At 43.1% G+C, this 13,220-nt stretch overlaps 1 protein-coding gene across 3 annotated transcripts in view; it reads left to right on the top strand.

The window, feature by feature from the left end:
* TBC1D4 (TBC1 domain family member 4) overlaps positions 1-13,220 on the top strand; it is a 599,835-nt gene that overhangs the window by 478,087 nt on the left and 108,528 nt on the right. For 2 of the 3 annotated variants that reach the window (XM_069205277.1, XM_069205278.1), the window contains exons 11-12: positions 3,998-4,245; positions 5,237-5,386. In XM_069205277.1, coding sequence (XP_069061378.1) covers positions 3,998-4,245; positions 5,237-5,386 — 398 coding nt within the window. The remainder of the gene's footprint in view (positions 1-3,997; positions 4,246-5,236; positions 5,387-13,220) is intronic. The other variant, XM_069205279.1, reaches the window with a different exon arrangement.

A 13,220-nucleotide genomic window follows, 5' to 3' on the forward strand; every position in this document is an offset into this window, starting at 1 on the left:
TAATGTCACATACATATTTTACATAAAGCATCTAGGGCATGTGGATGATGGCTTTCTTTTTGATTGAGACATCCAGTGTTAAAACAAATGTATTAGGGAGACCTGCACATGCTTATTTCTTGAGGACGTTCTCCTTATCCTTCTTTGGGCCCTAAAGTCATTTCCAAGCTCAAAGACCTTTCCAGATGCTCCTTGAGCTTGTTGCCTAATCTTTGTCTGAATTGCCAAATTCACAGATTTAGTTAATCTGGTAGTTGAAAGTTATTTTATTCTAGTAGACTACGAGGGTCTTTTATACCTGTGCAAGATCTTTTGCTTCGCCTTTGCCCATGATATCTTAGGTTATCTGCTTGGCTACTAAGAATATCAGGTATTACCATTTGAGGATATTAAATGACAACTTAAACCTTACTAAGTAAGTGAAGAGAACGATTATCAGGGCCCCATCCAAGGGCAACTGGATATGGGTCTGGTAGAGGGCCCTGACAAAGAATATGAATCCTTTCTCCTATTCCCTGAATAACTGCCCTTCCTGTATCTCCTAATCAACTAGTTCTAGATTTCAAGGTGGGTGTTGCAGATTTATTTACCCTCAATTGGGACCTACTTGAATTCATAGTTAGAATGATTTTCTCTGAAAAAATGGTATAGTGAAGCAAACCTTCATGGATATATTGAACTTGTTCTTTTCAGTTCAGAAGGTTTGCCCTATATGGACGTCAACTTTGTGGTTTTGGGTTTTTCCAAGTAAAAGACTTTTGAAAACCTGCTACTAACGATATTAACCAGACAACTTGATTGTTTGTATTTTTTGGATAAATCATGTTGGTACCCTAAGATACAAGAGTTACAAGCTCTCTTTCCTCAACCATAAGAATTTTGTATAGGAACAAGATTGCCTTGTGCGCACATTCTTCTTTCCATACAAGGGTGCTTTTAGATTTCCACATTAACCATTGCAGATTCTCTGAAATTGTTCTCTGATTTAAGAGGACCCTTAACATTCTAAATTACTAAAATGTCTAATGTTTTACTTGAGAAGGACACATCTGATCATCCCTTTACTCTGTTTGCCATCTGCGATTACTCTCACTGGAAAATAGGCCTCCGAGAGCACAAGTGGTAATTAGGTTGACTCTTGCATTTGCGTGTGTTGCATCATTTACAGTGAGTGCCAAAGATCTCCCTTTCACCTTCAAGTGTCACATTTCTTTGGATGAGATCTGCAAAACAACCAGGTTGGATCCTTCTTACTTTTATTGTAAGCACAAAACGATACATGTCACTTCATATGTTGGTGCTAGTTTTAGTCTGGCTCCACCTAAAGATGCTGTACAGTGTTTCCTTCAAGTATGGCTGCCTTTCCCCTTCTAAAATACATGCTTGTCATTGATCCCAAGAACCCGGAAGAATGGGGACTTGCACTTTCAATGAGTTACTCAGGGTAGTAACTAGTTTAACGGTTGTTTATAAGCATTATATCCCCCAAGAAGAAATTTCAGTGTTTTGCTATATAAATGTATAGTAATGCCTCGTACTCCAAAAAGATTTGTATAGTATGCATATTTTCTGGTATTCTGTGTGCTGCTCGATGGGTAGCCAGCAGAATATTTTTCTTATCTTTCTGGGGTAACAGGTTCAGTCGTCAGCCCAAACAAACTCTAACATCTCTGCTTTGACTTTTCTGGAGATTCTCTTTGGTTATAATGGAGAGAGAAGGGAAAACTGTTTTGAAATACAGTAGATAAGAGACTAAAAAGCCGGTATATATGTGATGTTCTGTCATAAACTGAGAAAAGACAAAACACCTGACAATATATTAAGCTGAGAATGAATTGTACAAACTACAGCTGCGAGTTGACACTTGATAGATACATTGTTATCACATAAGAAACCCAGATCGTGAACATTCTCCATTGCTACTGTATCCTCTTCTGGCGGGTGCAGTCTCCTGTAAAAAAAAAAAAACAGCATTGATTTCAATGAGATGTAAACAGCAGTTTTGTGGTCCTGTTCTGATACTGATAACCACTGCGGACATCCACAACCTGTAATGAGAAGATACTATCCTTCTTTAGCACTTACAGTAAACAAATAAATAAATTAAAATCCCAACGGTGCACTGATCAATGACTCTGGGACGTCTATCCGGCCAGGATGTTCTTCTGGACTGTGCTTCATTCATACACTGTGGATTCAGTTCTCACGCCACTTTAATTGTGTTTCCACTACATAGTTACTTAATTGATCCAGAAAAGCATGTTGATTTATGTAAACATTTTTCAACTAACACTGTAGACATTTAGTTGCCTAGCAAAACTGTTGTGAACTACTTTAGCAGCCTGATGTATGTCATTCGCTTTGAACCCAAGTCTAAATGGTGAAAAACAAAGCTTGGAGCTACTCACATTTGAATGACCTTGCAAAATAGTCTGTTTTAAAAAAAAGATTGACATAAAGGCAGACAATAACGTGACTATTTAGCCTGTTTTCGCAAGGTGCTCTGACAGGGCTTTTAGAGTGTTGGGAAGTTGTGATGTTAGCTTAATGGGACTACCAGGTATCCAGTAGTCCTGGATCTGAGGAGACACATTGTGGCTCATAGCTGTGTTTTTCTATCAGCGTTATCAATGATTGCAACTGGTACCTGGTGTTGCTGGCATACAGCATCGGGTTGCTAGGGTCACCAGACTTTAGAGACTTGTTCTTGAAGTTGGTCGGGTGCAACTTAAATTATCTGGTGTCTGTGCCACTTCTAGGACTTAGGGCACCCACTGGACCTAATAGCTCATCATTTGGGCTGGGGAACTGGTCTTTAGGATTTCTCTCCTATCATATGCGGCAGGGTTATCCTTAGAGAGACATTGTATAAGGGAGAAGACGTCTGGTGACCTTATTGCCTAAGCCATGTGAATGTGGAATGCATGGTAGATCTCTAAGTTGTGTTTTGCAATAGGGAACTGGGTCTTGATACCTTCCAATTACCATGGAAATCAAAAGATTAAGAGCACTGTCCTACATCACAAATTGTTAACCATACATTCTGATAAAAATTGTTAAAAACAATATTGTCAAAGGATACAAGGAACATGTTGCTTCTTAACTAACAAAACCATTGCATGGCAGTCCAATTTTGAAAAGAGTGTAAGTCTTTGAAAAACTCTGTTAAGCCACATTGTCTCTAGTTCAGTGGGCTCCACCAGGATTTGCTTCAAGGGTTTCCCCGTTAAAGAGTTTTAGGTGCTCAGTCAAATGTAGACAGGGCATGGGTGGAGCTGATCGGGCTGCGTTAGTGGATTAACCTTAAATGTATAGCTATATTCTCCCCATCAACTTTTTTTTGTAAAGTAGAGCCTGCTGCCTATTGTGTCCTTGTGTGTTTATCATTCATTCACCCGCTTGTCAGTTACTTCCTGTTTTTAATGATACTCCTTACATCAAACAATGTCTAATCCGATAGTCTGTTTCCTCCGAGGTGAAAAAAGGCACCGAACTGCACTCATGGATGTCATTTCCTGCTGCTAGCGCGCTGGTGATGATCAGGCTCTGTTGCATTACACTTTTTTCAGGATGGATATTTGCTGGCTGTACAGGAAATGTGTTGCTGAAGAGGAAACCTAAAAAAAAGCTGTTAAGCTCTTTTTCGCAGCCTTTTCTCTTGCAGAACAGTTTTGCACTGTTGATGTGAATACTGTAATATGTGAATAGGTTTACGACTGAAATGTCTTTAGTGATTGTTCTGCAATCATCTTTCTCCTTAAGTTCAGTTTGTTGAACTTGTCCTTTAAGAGGCTGGAGCTGTTTTAAGGGTTTTGGTGGCCATGAAGTCAATTAGCATACAATAGATGGCTGGGGTTTGTTTGCCTCTGTCAGCAGCTGTGCTAGAACGGATGGGCCTCAGCCCTTGTGCTGATGAACAAGCAGACTTGTTTTGGTTTTGGTCAGCAGCTGCTGGGCGGAAGGGATGGTCTCACCCTTATATTTGATGCCACTGTAGGACTGCTCACCAGGGGACTCTCCTCCAGCCACCCCTCCTGCATCGCCTGTGTCCTCGCTCTGGCTGCCGTTTGCTGAAGAAGAAGAGCCTGACTCGCCACAGTTTCGGAGACGTGCTCACACACTCAGCCACTTGCCATTGTCTTCCAATTCCAAGAGACGGATAACTTTTCCAGACACAAGGTCCACAAGCACACGGTCTCCCCTTCAGAGGCAGAACTCCCTTGCTAGCGATGCACCCCAAAGCAGGTGAGTGTGGCCACTTGAATGCACATTTTTTAGTACTGTTAGAAAAAAACATTGAAACCTCTTCAGTTTGAAGAAATTTGGTAGAAAAGGCTTTTGGTTATTACATTAATGATTTCAGGGGCCCACACATCTAAAGGGTCCCTCTTAAGAAGGGACAGTCCCTTATTTTGACAACTACAAATGCTATATATGTTATGTATTTACTTGTTTTCTTGCCCATTCGCAATACATTGGGAATTGGAGTTTGTCTCTTTTCGACCTGACCATTTTTTTAAATTTCTAATGTGTGAAACGATGTTTAACTTTCATACTAGTTGCATAGTGACTCGTTAATATTAGAGATTAAAAGAATGACGACTCACGGTAAAGCTATTTCCCCTGCTTCTGATTTTAGCGACCTACCTTCGTTTAAGAAATGTAGGTGCAAGGTAGATCACATTTTAATATCTGCTCTTTTTGGCCTAATTTTATTTTCTGATTAACGATTTATCAATCTGCACCGAATACGTATATTTTATTTTACTAGGTATTCTGCTTTTTATTTTGTTTATGTAAGACTGGTGTCGTTAAAAAGTGGCTTGCTGTGGCTGTTTAAATCAAGCCTTGCAGACTGGCTTTGTTTCTTGGTGGAGCCTGAGTTTATAGTTTAAACAAATTCCAAAGCAACTTAATTGCTTTCCTCTTAAACTTTGCAACAGGAAACGCAAAACCCCTGTGTTAATATTTGTACAACTGTTAGATCTAGCTTCAACAGCTAGAAGAACCCTACATTTAAAGACCAGCCAGGAACTTAGCAGGTTGATGTAAAAAACGAAACTGCTAAAGAAAAATAAAGCTATTCAGTTGGCGGCCTTTTTTATTTACAGCCAGCGTATCACATTGCTCAGCCTGCTTTGCGGCACAGCATATATACTCCTGATGTGTGAGATGTGACCGACTAACGGTAATGTTTTATATTCATGAAGTTTTTCCTGTTGTTGCTCACGTTCAGCCCTGTGCCCATCGCGCGACGCGTTCGCCATGACAGCGACTCCGCGTCCTCCAGCCTCCCCTCGTCCTTCTCTGCCCCCTCTTTCTTGAAGGGCTTTTACCAGAGCTCGGGGCGGCTGCTCCAGCAGTCCGAGGGTGAGGCCTCCAAGAGGTGAGAAGCACTGTTCGTCCTGCACTTGCTCGCTGCACAACCCCCTTCTGTGCGGTGCTGTTGGCTTCCGGTGTGGCTGACTAAACTATTAACCCAGTCTTCGAGTGGTTACAGTGGCGTTGGATTTTTTAACCTCCGTGTTGAGACCTATAATTCCAGTAATTGGGGTTAACGGGCAAATTAAGAAATTAATTTCTGATTCATGTGTAACCCTTGTACAGTGTTTGTGTTTGGACAGTGTGTTGCTGCTTTGTGTTTTCTGTAGTGCTCTGAAACAATGTCAAAGCTGTGTGAGCGTTTCACCTGCAAATGTGGCTGGGTCTTTGTAGGACTCTCCTGGGACATCGTGTACCGTTTTATTTTGAACTAACTGGGTGTGGTTTCCTGAAAACCAGAGGGGCGTCTCGTGGGAAAGGCGCAAACGGTTTTCCTCCATGCTTCATCACGTCTCCGTCACTGTAGTGTTGTGTATTTACGAATGGTTTGATAATGACAGCCACTGAGATTGTGCTCTCAGTTTGTAGCTGGCTCATCACGCTTTTCAGCCTCGAATGAGTTTGAGTGTCCCGAAGAAGAGGTGCATGAAAAGCTCTGACAATCGATTTTCCGTTTACCACACCTGCATTACAGCGTGGCAAGCAGAAGAGCACACCTTTTCCTTTTACCTTCCACTGTGTACTGTTGCAGTGCTGGGCCTTGGCCCAATAAGCTGAAAAGGAGAGGCCTTGTTTCATGCCCATTAAGGATCAAATTGTGTTTCAAATGGTGGAAGGAAACAAATATTATTGGTGGATACAGTTATTGCTTCTGGTTGTTTTGAAACATTTTAAATGCAGTCTTGACAGTGATTATGGAATAAATAGACCTTTGCCTGTCTTAGAGGTTTTGCGGCCCTAAAAACAAAGAAACATTGGTGTAGCCAATTGGACCAGCTGTTTTATAGTGAGCCCACACAAACACAAAATGCAGGCAACCGACCCTGTGCGCTCACACACAGGCACACCCCTTGCACCTATAGAACCAGTGCTGGAGATCAGGGCTGAGGTGCATCAACCGCTCTGTGTGTAAGTACTGGAATAGCAGAAGTGCTGCCGGCCTGGACTGAGTTGCATTGGCAGAGCCTTGGAGGGATATCACAGTACTTGAGGAGGAGGGGGCTCTGGGGGTCAAAGGGGAAGTGTACCAGCAGAGCAGTACATAGATCACAGACCTGGAAAAACAAGAGGCGCTTTATGCCAGGGTGAGCTGCATGTGCGACCTAGTACTGGAATAGCAAAATTGCTGGAGGTCAGGGTGAAGTGCAGCCACAAAGCTACGTGTGGATCTGAGCACTGAAGTGTCAGAAGGTGCTGTAGGTCAGGCGTTAAGATACGCTGGCAGAGCTCTATTTAGATTCCATTAGCGGAAGAGTGCAAGGTGCTCCAGGCCATTGGTGAGGTGAATCGACAGTTGTTTTTGGCATCATAGCACCAGAGCAGCAGAAGCAATGATCGTCAGTAGGTGGGACACATTGACAGTGGTGTGTATGTGTGTGTTTTCTTATACTTCAAGAACAAGAGCGGCCAGAGTTCAAGAGTGAAGTGCATTGATAGAGCTCTGTGCGGGAACCAGTACTGGAATAGCAGAACCCCGGGAGCTTAGGTGTGAGGTGCATTAGCATAGCTGTGTGTGCTTCCCAGTACTGGAAGAGCATGGCGTCAGTGGCGTAACAAAACTTGAGGGGGCCCCCCTCTGAACTCACCCAGGAACTCTCATGACAGGGTACTGAGCTTAGGGGGCCCCCTGGAGCTCAGGGACCCTCCTGCACTACGGGGGCCTTTGTTACACCACTGCATGGCTTATGGGGGATGAGATCCTTCAATCAAGAGGTGTAGATTACCCAGTGCTGCAAAAACGAAGTACTGAAGGTCATGGATGAGGTTGATCAGCAGAGCTTCAGGTGGATCCCAGCATTAGAAGAGCAGAATTGTATGTATACATTTGAATGTGCACATCTGTCTCCCAGTGCTTGATGCTGTGTCCAGTGCTGGAATAGAGTGTGTGCTGCAAGTTAGCAATGAAGTACAATGGCTGAGCAGTGTGTGGATCCCAGTAACTGAATAGCAGGAAGTGCTTACTGAAGGGGGTTGACCCATTTCCCACTCTTGTTGTGCTATAGTCTGACTGAAAATATGAATGGCATATTGACAGAGCACAAATTGAAGGAGGCATCCCCAAAGCTCTATATGTTTTAAACATATAGGGGGTCATTCTGACCCCGGCGGTCTCAGACCGCCGAGGCCAGGGTCGGCGGGAGCACCGCCGACAGACCGGCGGTGCCCCGCAGGGCATTCTGACCGCGGCGGTTCGGCCACGGTCAGATGCGGGAAACCGGCGGTCTCCCGCCGGTTTCCCGCTGCCCTGCAGAATCCTCCATACGCCATGGGGATTCTGACACCCCCTCCCGCCATCCTGTTCCTGGCGGGTCTCCCGCCAGGAACAGGATGGCGGTAGGGGGTGCCGCGGGGCCCCTGGGGGCCCCTGCAGTGCCCATGCCCATGGCATGGGCACTGCAGGGGCCACCGTAAGAGGGCCCCACTGTGTATTTCAGTGTCTGCAATGCAGACACTGAAATACGCGACGGGTGCAAACTGCACCCGTCGCACATACCCACTCCGCCGGCTCCATTCGGAGCCGGCATCCTCGTGGGGAGGGGTTTCCCGCTGGGCTGGCGGGCGGCCTTCTGGCGGTCGCCCGCCAGCCCAGCGGGAAAGCCTGAATGGCCTCCGCGGTCTTTCGACCGCGGAGCGGCCATATGGCGGTTCCCGCCAGGCGGGCGGCGGCCGCCGCCCGCCGGCCTCGGAATCAGGGCCATAGTGTTTTTTTGCTGATTACAATCGGCTGGCACCTGCTTAAAATTGTCTGTAGACCAAAACTTAAAAAGACCGAGGTATGCTTCTAGTTTATGGATAAAAGAAAGGCCACGGGGAAGGTGTCTTGGCAGAACAATGCGTGGGACCCAGTAGTGGGATGGAAGTGAGAGGCAAGGTGTGGGATGCATCAGAACTATCTGTGGGATGTACTGTTGGTATAACAGGAGATGGTGCTGGTCAAGGATGAGGTTCATCCGAGTAATTGTATGTGGAACTTTGTGCTGGAATATGAGGGGTGCTGCAGATGCAGACTGAGGCTCTTTAGGAGAATTGAACCAGTTGCTTCAGCAGTGCTGCAGGTGAAGATGGTTGTTCTTTGGCAGAGCTGTGTCCATGATTGAATGAAACTGTGTGCTGCAGATTTAAGATTGGGGTGTATTGATAGAGCTCTATGTTTGTTTACAGTGCTGGGTTAGCAGTGTGGGCTGTAGGTGAATACTAGAGTGCAGTAACAGAGCATACCTGTGGCTTCAGTGCTGGAAAGGCAGTGAGTACCACAGCGGAAGACTGAGGTACTTTGACAGATGTGTTAGATCAAAATAAGTGGACAAATTGGCCCAGTGTTGTTGTGGAAAAGGCGAAGCGAATGAGTGCACTTGGACCATTTATCAAACATTTCAATTTTGTTTTCAATAAAACTGGTAAAGTATTGATAGAGAAATTAGGAAAATCCTGCATTCATCTCCTTGAAACATAGTATCATCTGCCACAAAAGCAAACAAATGCTTCCTGTTTGGAAGTTAGACACACTGTTCCAAAATGTATACTTCAGTCATGGCTGCAATCCCCATGTGAGTCAGGAGAGTATGAGGCTAGTGTCACTGACGGTGCAAACACTCATGCCTGCCATGAAGGACAGCACAAATACCAAGCCATAACAAAAAGGCCGGAATGCTCGTTTAAGCCTTGCATCCTGACTTATAGAAAACACACCAGACAATAAAGACTGTAGCAGAATAGAGCATGACTATGGAACAGATCAATGGCCACACTGTAAACAGAGAAGAATTTAAACAGGACATAGGCAACAGATCACCTCGGACAAATCACACTGCTGTGGTTCTGATGAACAGGAGGCTGTGCCTGTGGCTCAATTCAAGAAGGAAGGACTGACACACGACCCCAACTCTCAACCAAAACATTCACCTGCAGCCCTCTGCTGACCTGCCAGACAATGTACCAGGCTCTTTGATGGTCGTGTTACCATGGTTACTGCGCACAGCTTCAGGCCCACCACCTGTCATGACTTTTCCACCTTCCAGAATATTGGAATAGTACAAGTTGACGTTAATGTAGTGACCATCTTGGATAAGAAAGTTTCTCTCATAATCCGAATGGTATTCAGCTGCAACAAGGGTTTTAGTTGAAGGGTGATTTCTGGTACTGGCCAAGAGCTTCTTTTCTGTGCAGCCTTATTGCCAACAATCGCTGATATTAACCTTACCTGCCGCCACCCGAAGTCCTGTGCACTACAGACCTTCCTCTGCTGCCCCTTCAAAACACATTAATTGCAGTTACAAGCTGTTTCATGAGATGGACTCCCTTTGCTTCTCCGGCCTCACCCCATCTCAACGTCGACTCAGATGTAAAGAGACAATTCATCACTCACAATGCTTCATAATGCAAACACCGTGTGATCAATAGGTTGACCCAAAATATTAATGATTGTTTCAAGAAATCTAATGGCTGAAAGGAGTCTGACCCAAAGCAGTCACCGTCCCACCAGTCACCCCCTATAATAGTGGCCATCATCAGTAATAGCCACCATCATCGGTAATCGTTGCCATCAGTAACCATCATCAATAACAGTTCACCATCAGTCACCATCATTAGTAATAGTCATCATCATCTTTTCATTAGCAGCACAGGTCATTTTGCTTTTCACAGGAGGCCCGTAGATAGCAAGACAGACCTATTAGGGCCCATGTATGGTTCTAGTTTATGGATAAAAAGTTAAACCGTACAGATAGACTGAACTTTCTTGACAGGGGATCGTCATGGTCCATTCTATTAACTGCTTCATGAACATCACTGACAGCAGTTTCCTCTGAAATGTAAAGTTTTTACAAATCCGGAAGAAAAAGAAACGTTTGGGACTCTCAGTCCTCTGCTGACATCAGGCGCAAGCAGTCTTAATGTCAAAGGCCAGCACTGAAGTAAAGCACCACAGTTGCACCATCAACATATTATGCAATTTTACTGTGAGTTGTGCAGCACTCATTCATAAACAGAAATATAGTTGGAAATATAACCTTTTCACACGCAGCAAGTGAAGGAGCGATTCAAATTGAAAGAGCTTAGTTGTATGGCGGGTTTGGAGGAACGTGGGCATGAGCCTGGGGTTGTCCATGTAGTGCCTATGAATGGAATGTCAATGGATGAGGAGCATTGTTTAATTTACCTGCGGGCAATGAATTTGGCCATAAATGAGGACTGCTTTATGTAGCATAATTTATTAATTTGATAATGTGTCTATGCTGGTGTTGAATATAAAGAAAAACATACCTTTTCACTTTCAGAACTCATTATTCCCAAGCAGTTTATAGTTTCACTTGCTGAATGTCTAGTGGATAAGGCAGATAGTTGGATAAAAGGAATTAACCAAAAAACAGATTTACATGGAATCTTGGAGACATGAGCTGTTTCTTTACTTATTTTCACTCGTTCTAGGACACCCCTGACTGGTAGAGTTCATTCTCCAGCTTACAGTTTTTCAGTCAGAAGATATTGAATTATCTATTTTTGCTAACTTCCAAAAAACAGGGTGTTCAGGCATTTGTAAGGCTTAGTTTTTTTGACAAATCGGAACCTAGGAATAAGTTGACGTCTTTATAGAGTTGTTTCAGTAAACATTTACAATGCTTTCATGTGGCAAAGGTAGTGAGAAAGAGATGTGAACTGGGAGTATGAAAAGGAACAATCACAAACCTATCCGCAAGAGTTGATCCCACTTGTGTTCCCTACTGAAACTAGATAACACAAGTTTCAGTGCTATTTATTGTCAGGCCATTTTAAAGGTAAAATTAGTGATCTAATGTAATATGGGGACAACAACCAAGAACCTGTTATGCGATAAATTGATAGTTATAGAGGGAACAAAGCTTTACTGTACTGAGCAGCCGTATGAGTCAGAGAGAGAAGTCTTTTATGGAATTGAAAAACTTTAACAATTACATTGCTCAAAGTCCTCAAAGACGCCCATGTAATCATATTAATGGCCTCTCTGGCCTCTTCTGAAAGGCCTCCAGTGTAACCTGGAGTCCAGTAAGCAGTCAGATCATTTGAACAATTTTTAAGTAATAACTTTGAAGGAGACTTCACATTTCGAAGAGGCAGCTTTAAAGGGATACTATATCAAACCAGTCTCAGTGATAAAGGCAAGAAGGGATCGTGGAAAGAGGGGATGGTGACAATGACTCATGTTCAAATAGGTACTGGTTTCTCTCTGGAAGTAGTTGTAGATTTTGTGAATTGTTGGCTGCTCGCAGGGTTGAAGAAGATAGTTTTTATAAACTAGATTATTAGTTAATTAATTGCAATTTCTTCTTCAGCCTACAACCTTAAATTAATTTACTGAAGTAAGTAAAGGTGAGAACTCAACTGTGACTATTTATTTATAGATGTAGAAAATCCTAAGGGAATGGCCCTTTTTCCACGGTTGGATTTCTGTAGTTGTAGAATGTTGAATAGGGGGTACTACTCTATACATCCATTTAGAGTAGTGAGGGAACAAATCATTGGTGGATTATACTTCTGTTAAGAGATAGAATTTGAAATAATTAGTCTAATCCCTAAATAGAAAGCAATAAGGATCCACAGTGCACCCAAGAGCAGCTTTACTGGCCCTTGTCCTAGAGATACCCTGTTCTGATGATTAAAAAATAACTGTGTGATAACTGAAAGACATTGAAAAGGAATAGGAGGAAATGCATAATATCACCAATTAAAAAATAGTATTGCATTTTGGTACTTGATGTACAGAGCCATAAGGAAGAAGAGCTTTTTGATATTCCGGATGCTACTTGAGTTAACCGCATAGAGACACGCATGGAGATACAGGCACTGAAAGTCCCTCCATTGTTAATACAAGAGAGAGATGAGAAGACCTTGATAAGATATTTACTCTGATAAAAAGCCTGAAATCTGTTTAAAAAAAATCCCAGAACAATATGTTTTCAAATGTGGCCCATAAGAATTTTCGCTAAGGGTATTGGACCTTTATGGTTCTCCTCTTTAGGTTTATATCTAAATATGCTACATTGTCTGGTTAACAGAAAGGCCCCCTTTCGGTTTCTGTATGTAAGAAAATTTACAAGATGGATCCTTTCTCTATTCGCTGTGTTGAGCTCCCTCTGGCATATCTTTTTTTAAAGGCATACTGGGGCACTTGGAGTCATCGGTTGCAGTGACAAATTGTACTCTGAAATTCCAGGCTAACTTTAGGAACCATGCTCAACATGGTGGCTTTGGCTGTTATGGTTGACACAGCAAATAGGGAAGGCACCTGACCTCCGCTTTGTAAATTTGTGAATTTTAAAACCGCTGTGATCTGACTGATGGAGGACATCATGGACGTAAACACCTTTCTTGGATGATTCCCATGTCATTGCTCATGGTGCTGATAATACTAATTCTTGAACTTTAGGGAGTAACACTAGAAAATGGGAAAGTATGTGAAAAGTAAATGTTCTGCAGGCATAAAGCAGTACTGCATTCTTGCCTTGCTCCTTTTAATTCCTATATTTCAGATCTAGCAAATTATTTGGTAAGAGTACATGTGTTTCAACCTAAGTGGGATGGAGAACAAAAATAATGGTATTCATTACACATTAGTGTAAGTCTGAGGTACTCTTGTATTAAATTCTTATAGTAAGGCTGGCTGTTGGGAAGCGAATCACACAAAGACTAATGTAGGAAAAAAC

The sequence above is a fragment of the Pleurodeles waltl genome, chromosome 8 (genome assembly GCF_031143425.1).
Source record: "Pleurodeles waltl isolate 20211129_DDA chromosome 8, aPleWal1.hap1.20221129, whole genome shotgun sequence".
In the NCBI taxonomy this organism is placed as follows: Eukaryota; Metazoa; Chordata; class Amphibia; order Caudata; family Salamandridae; genus Pleurodeles; species Pleurodeles waltl.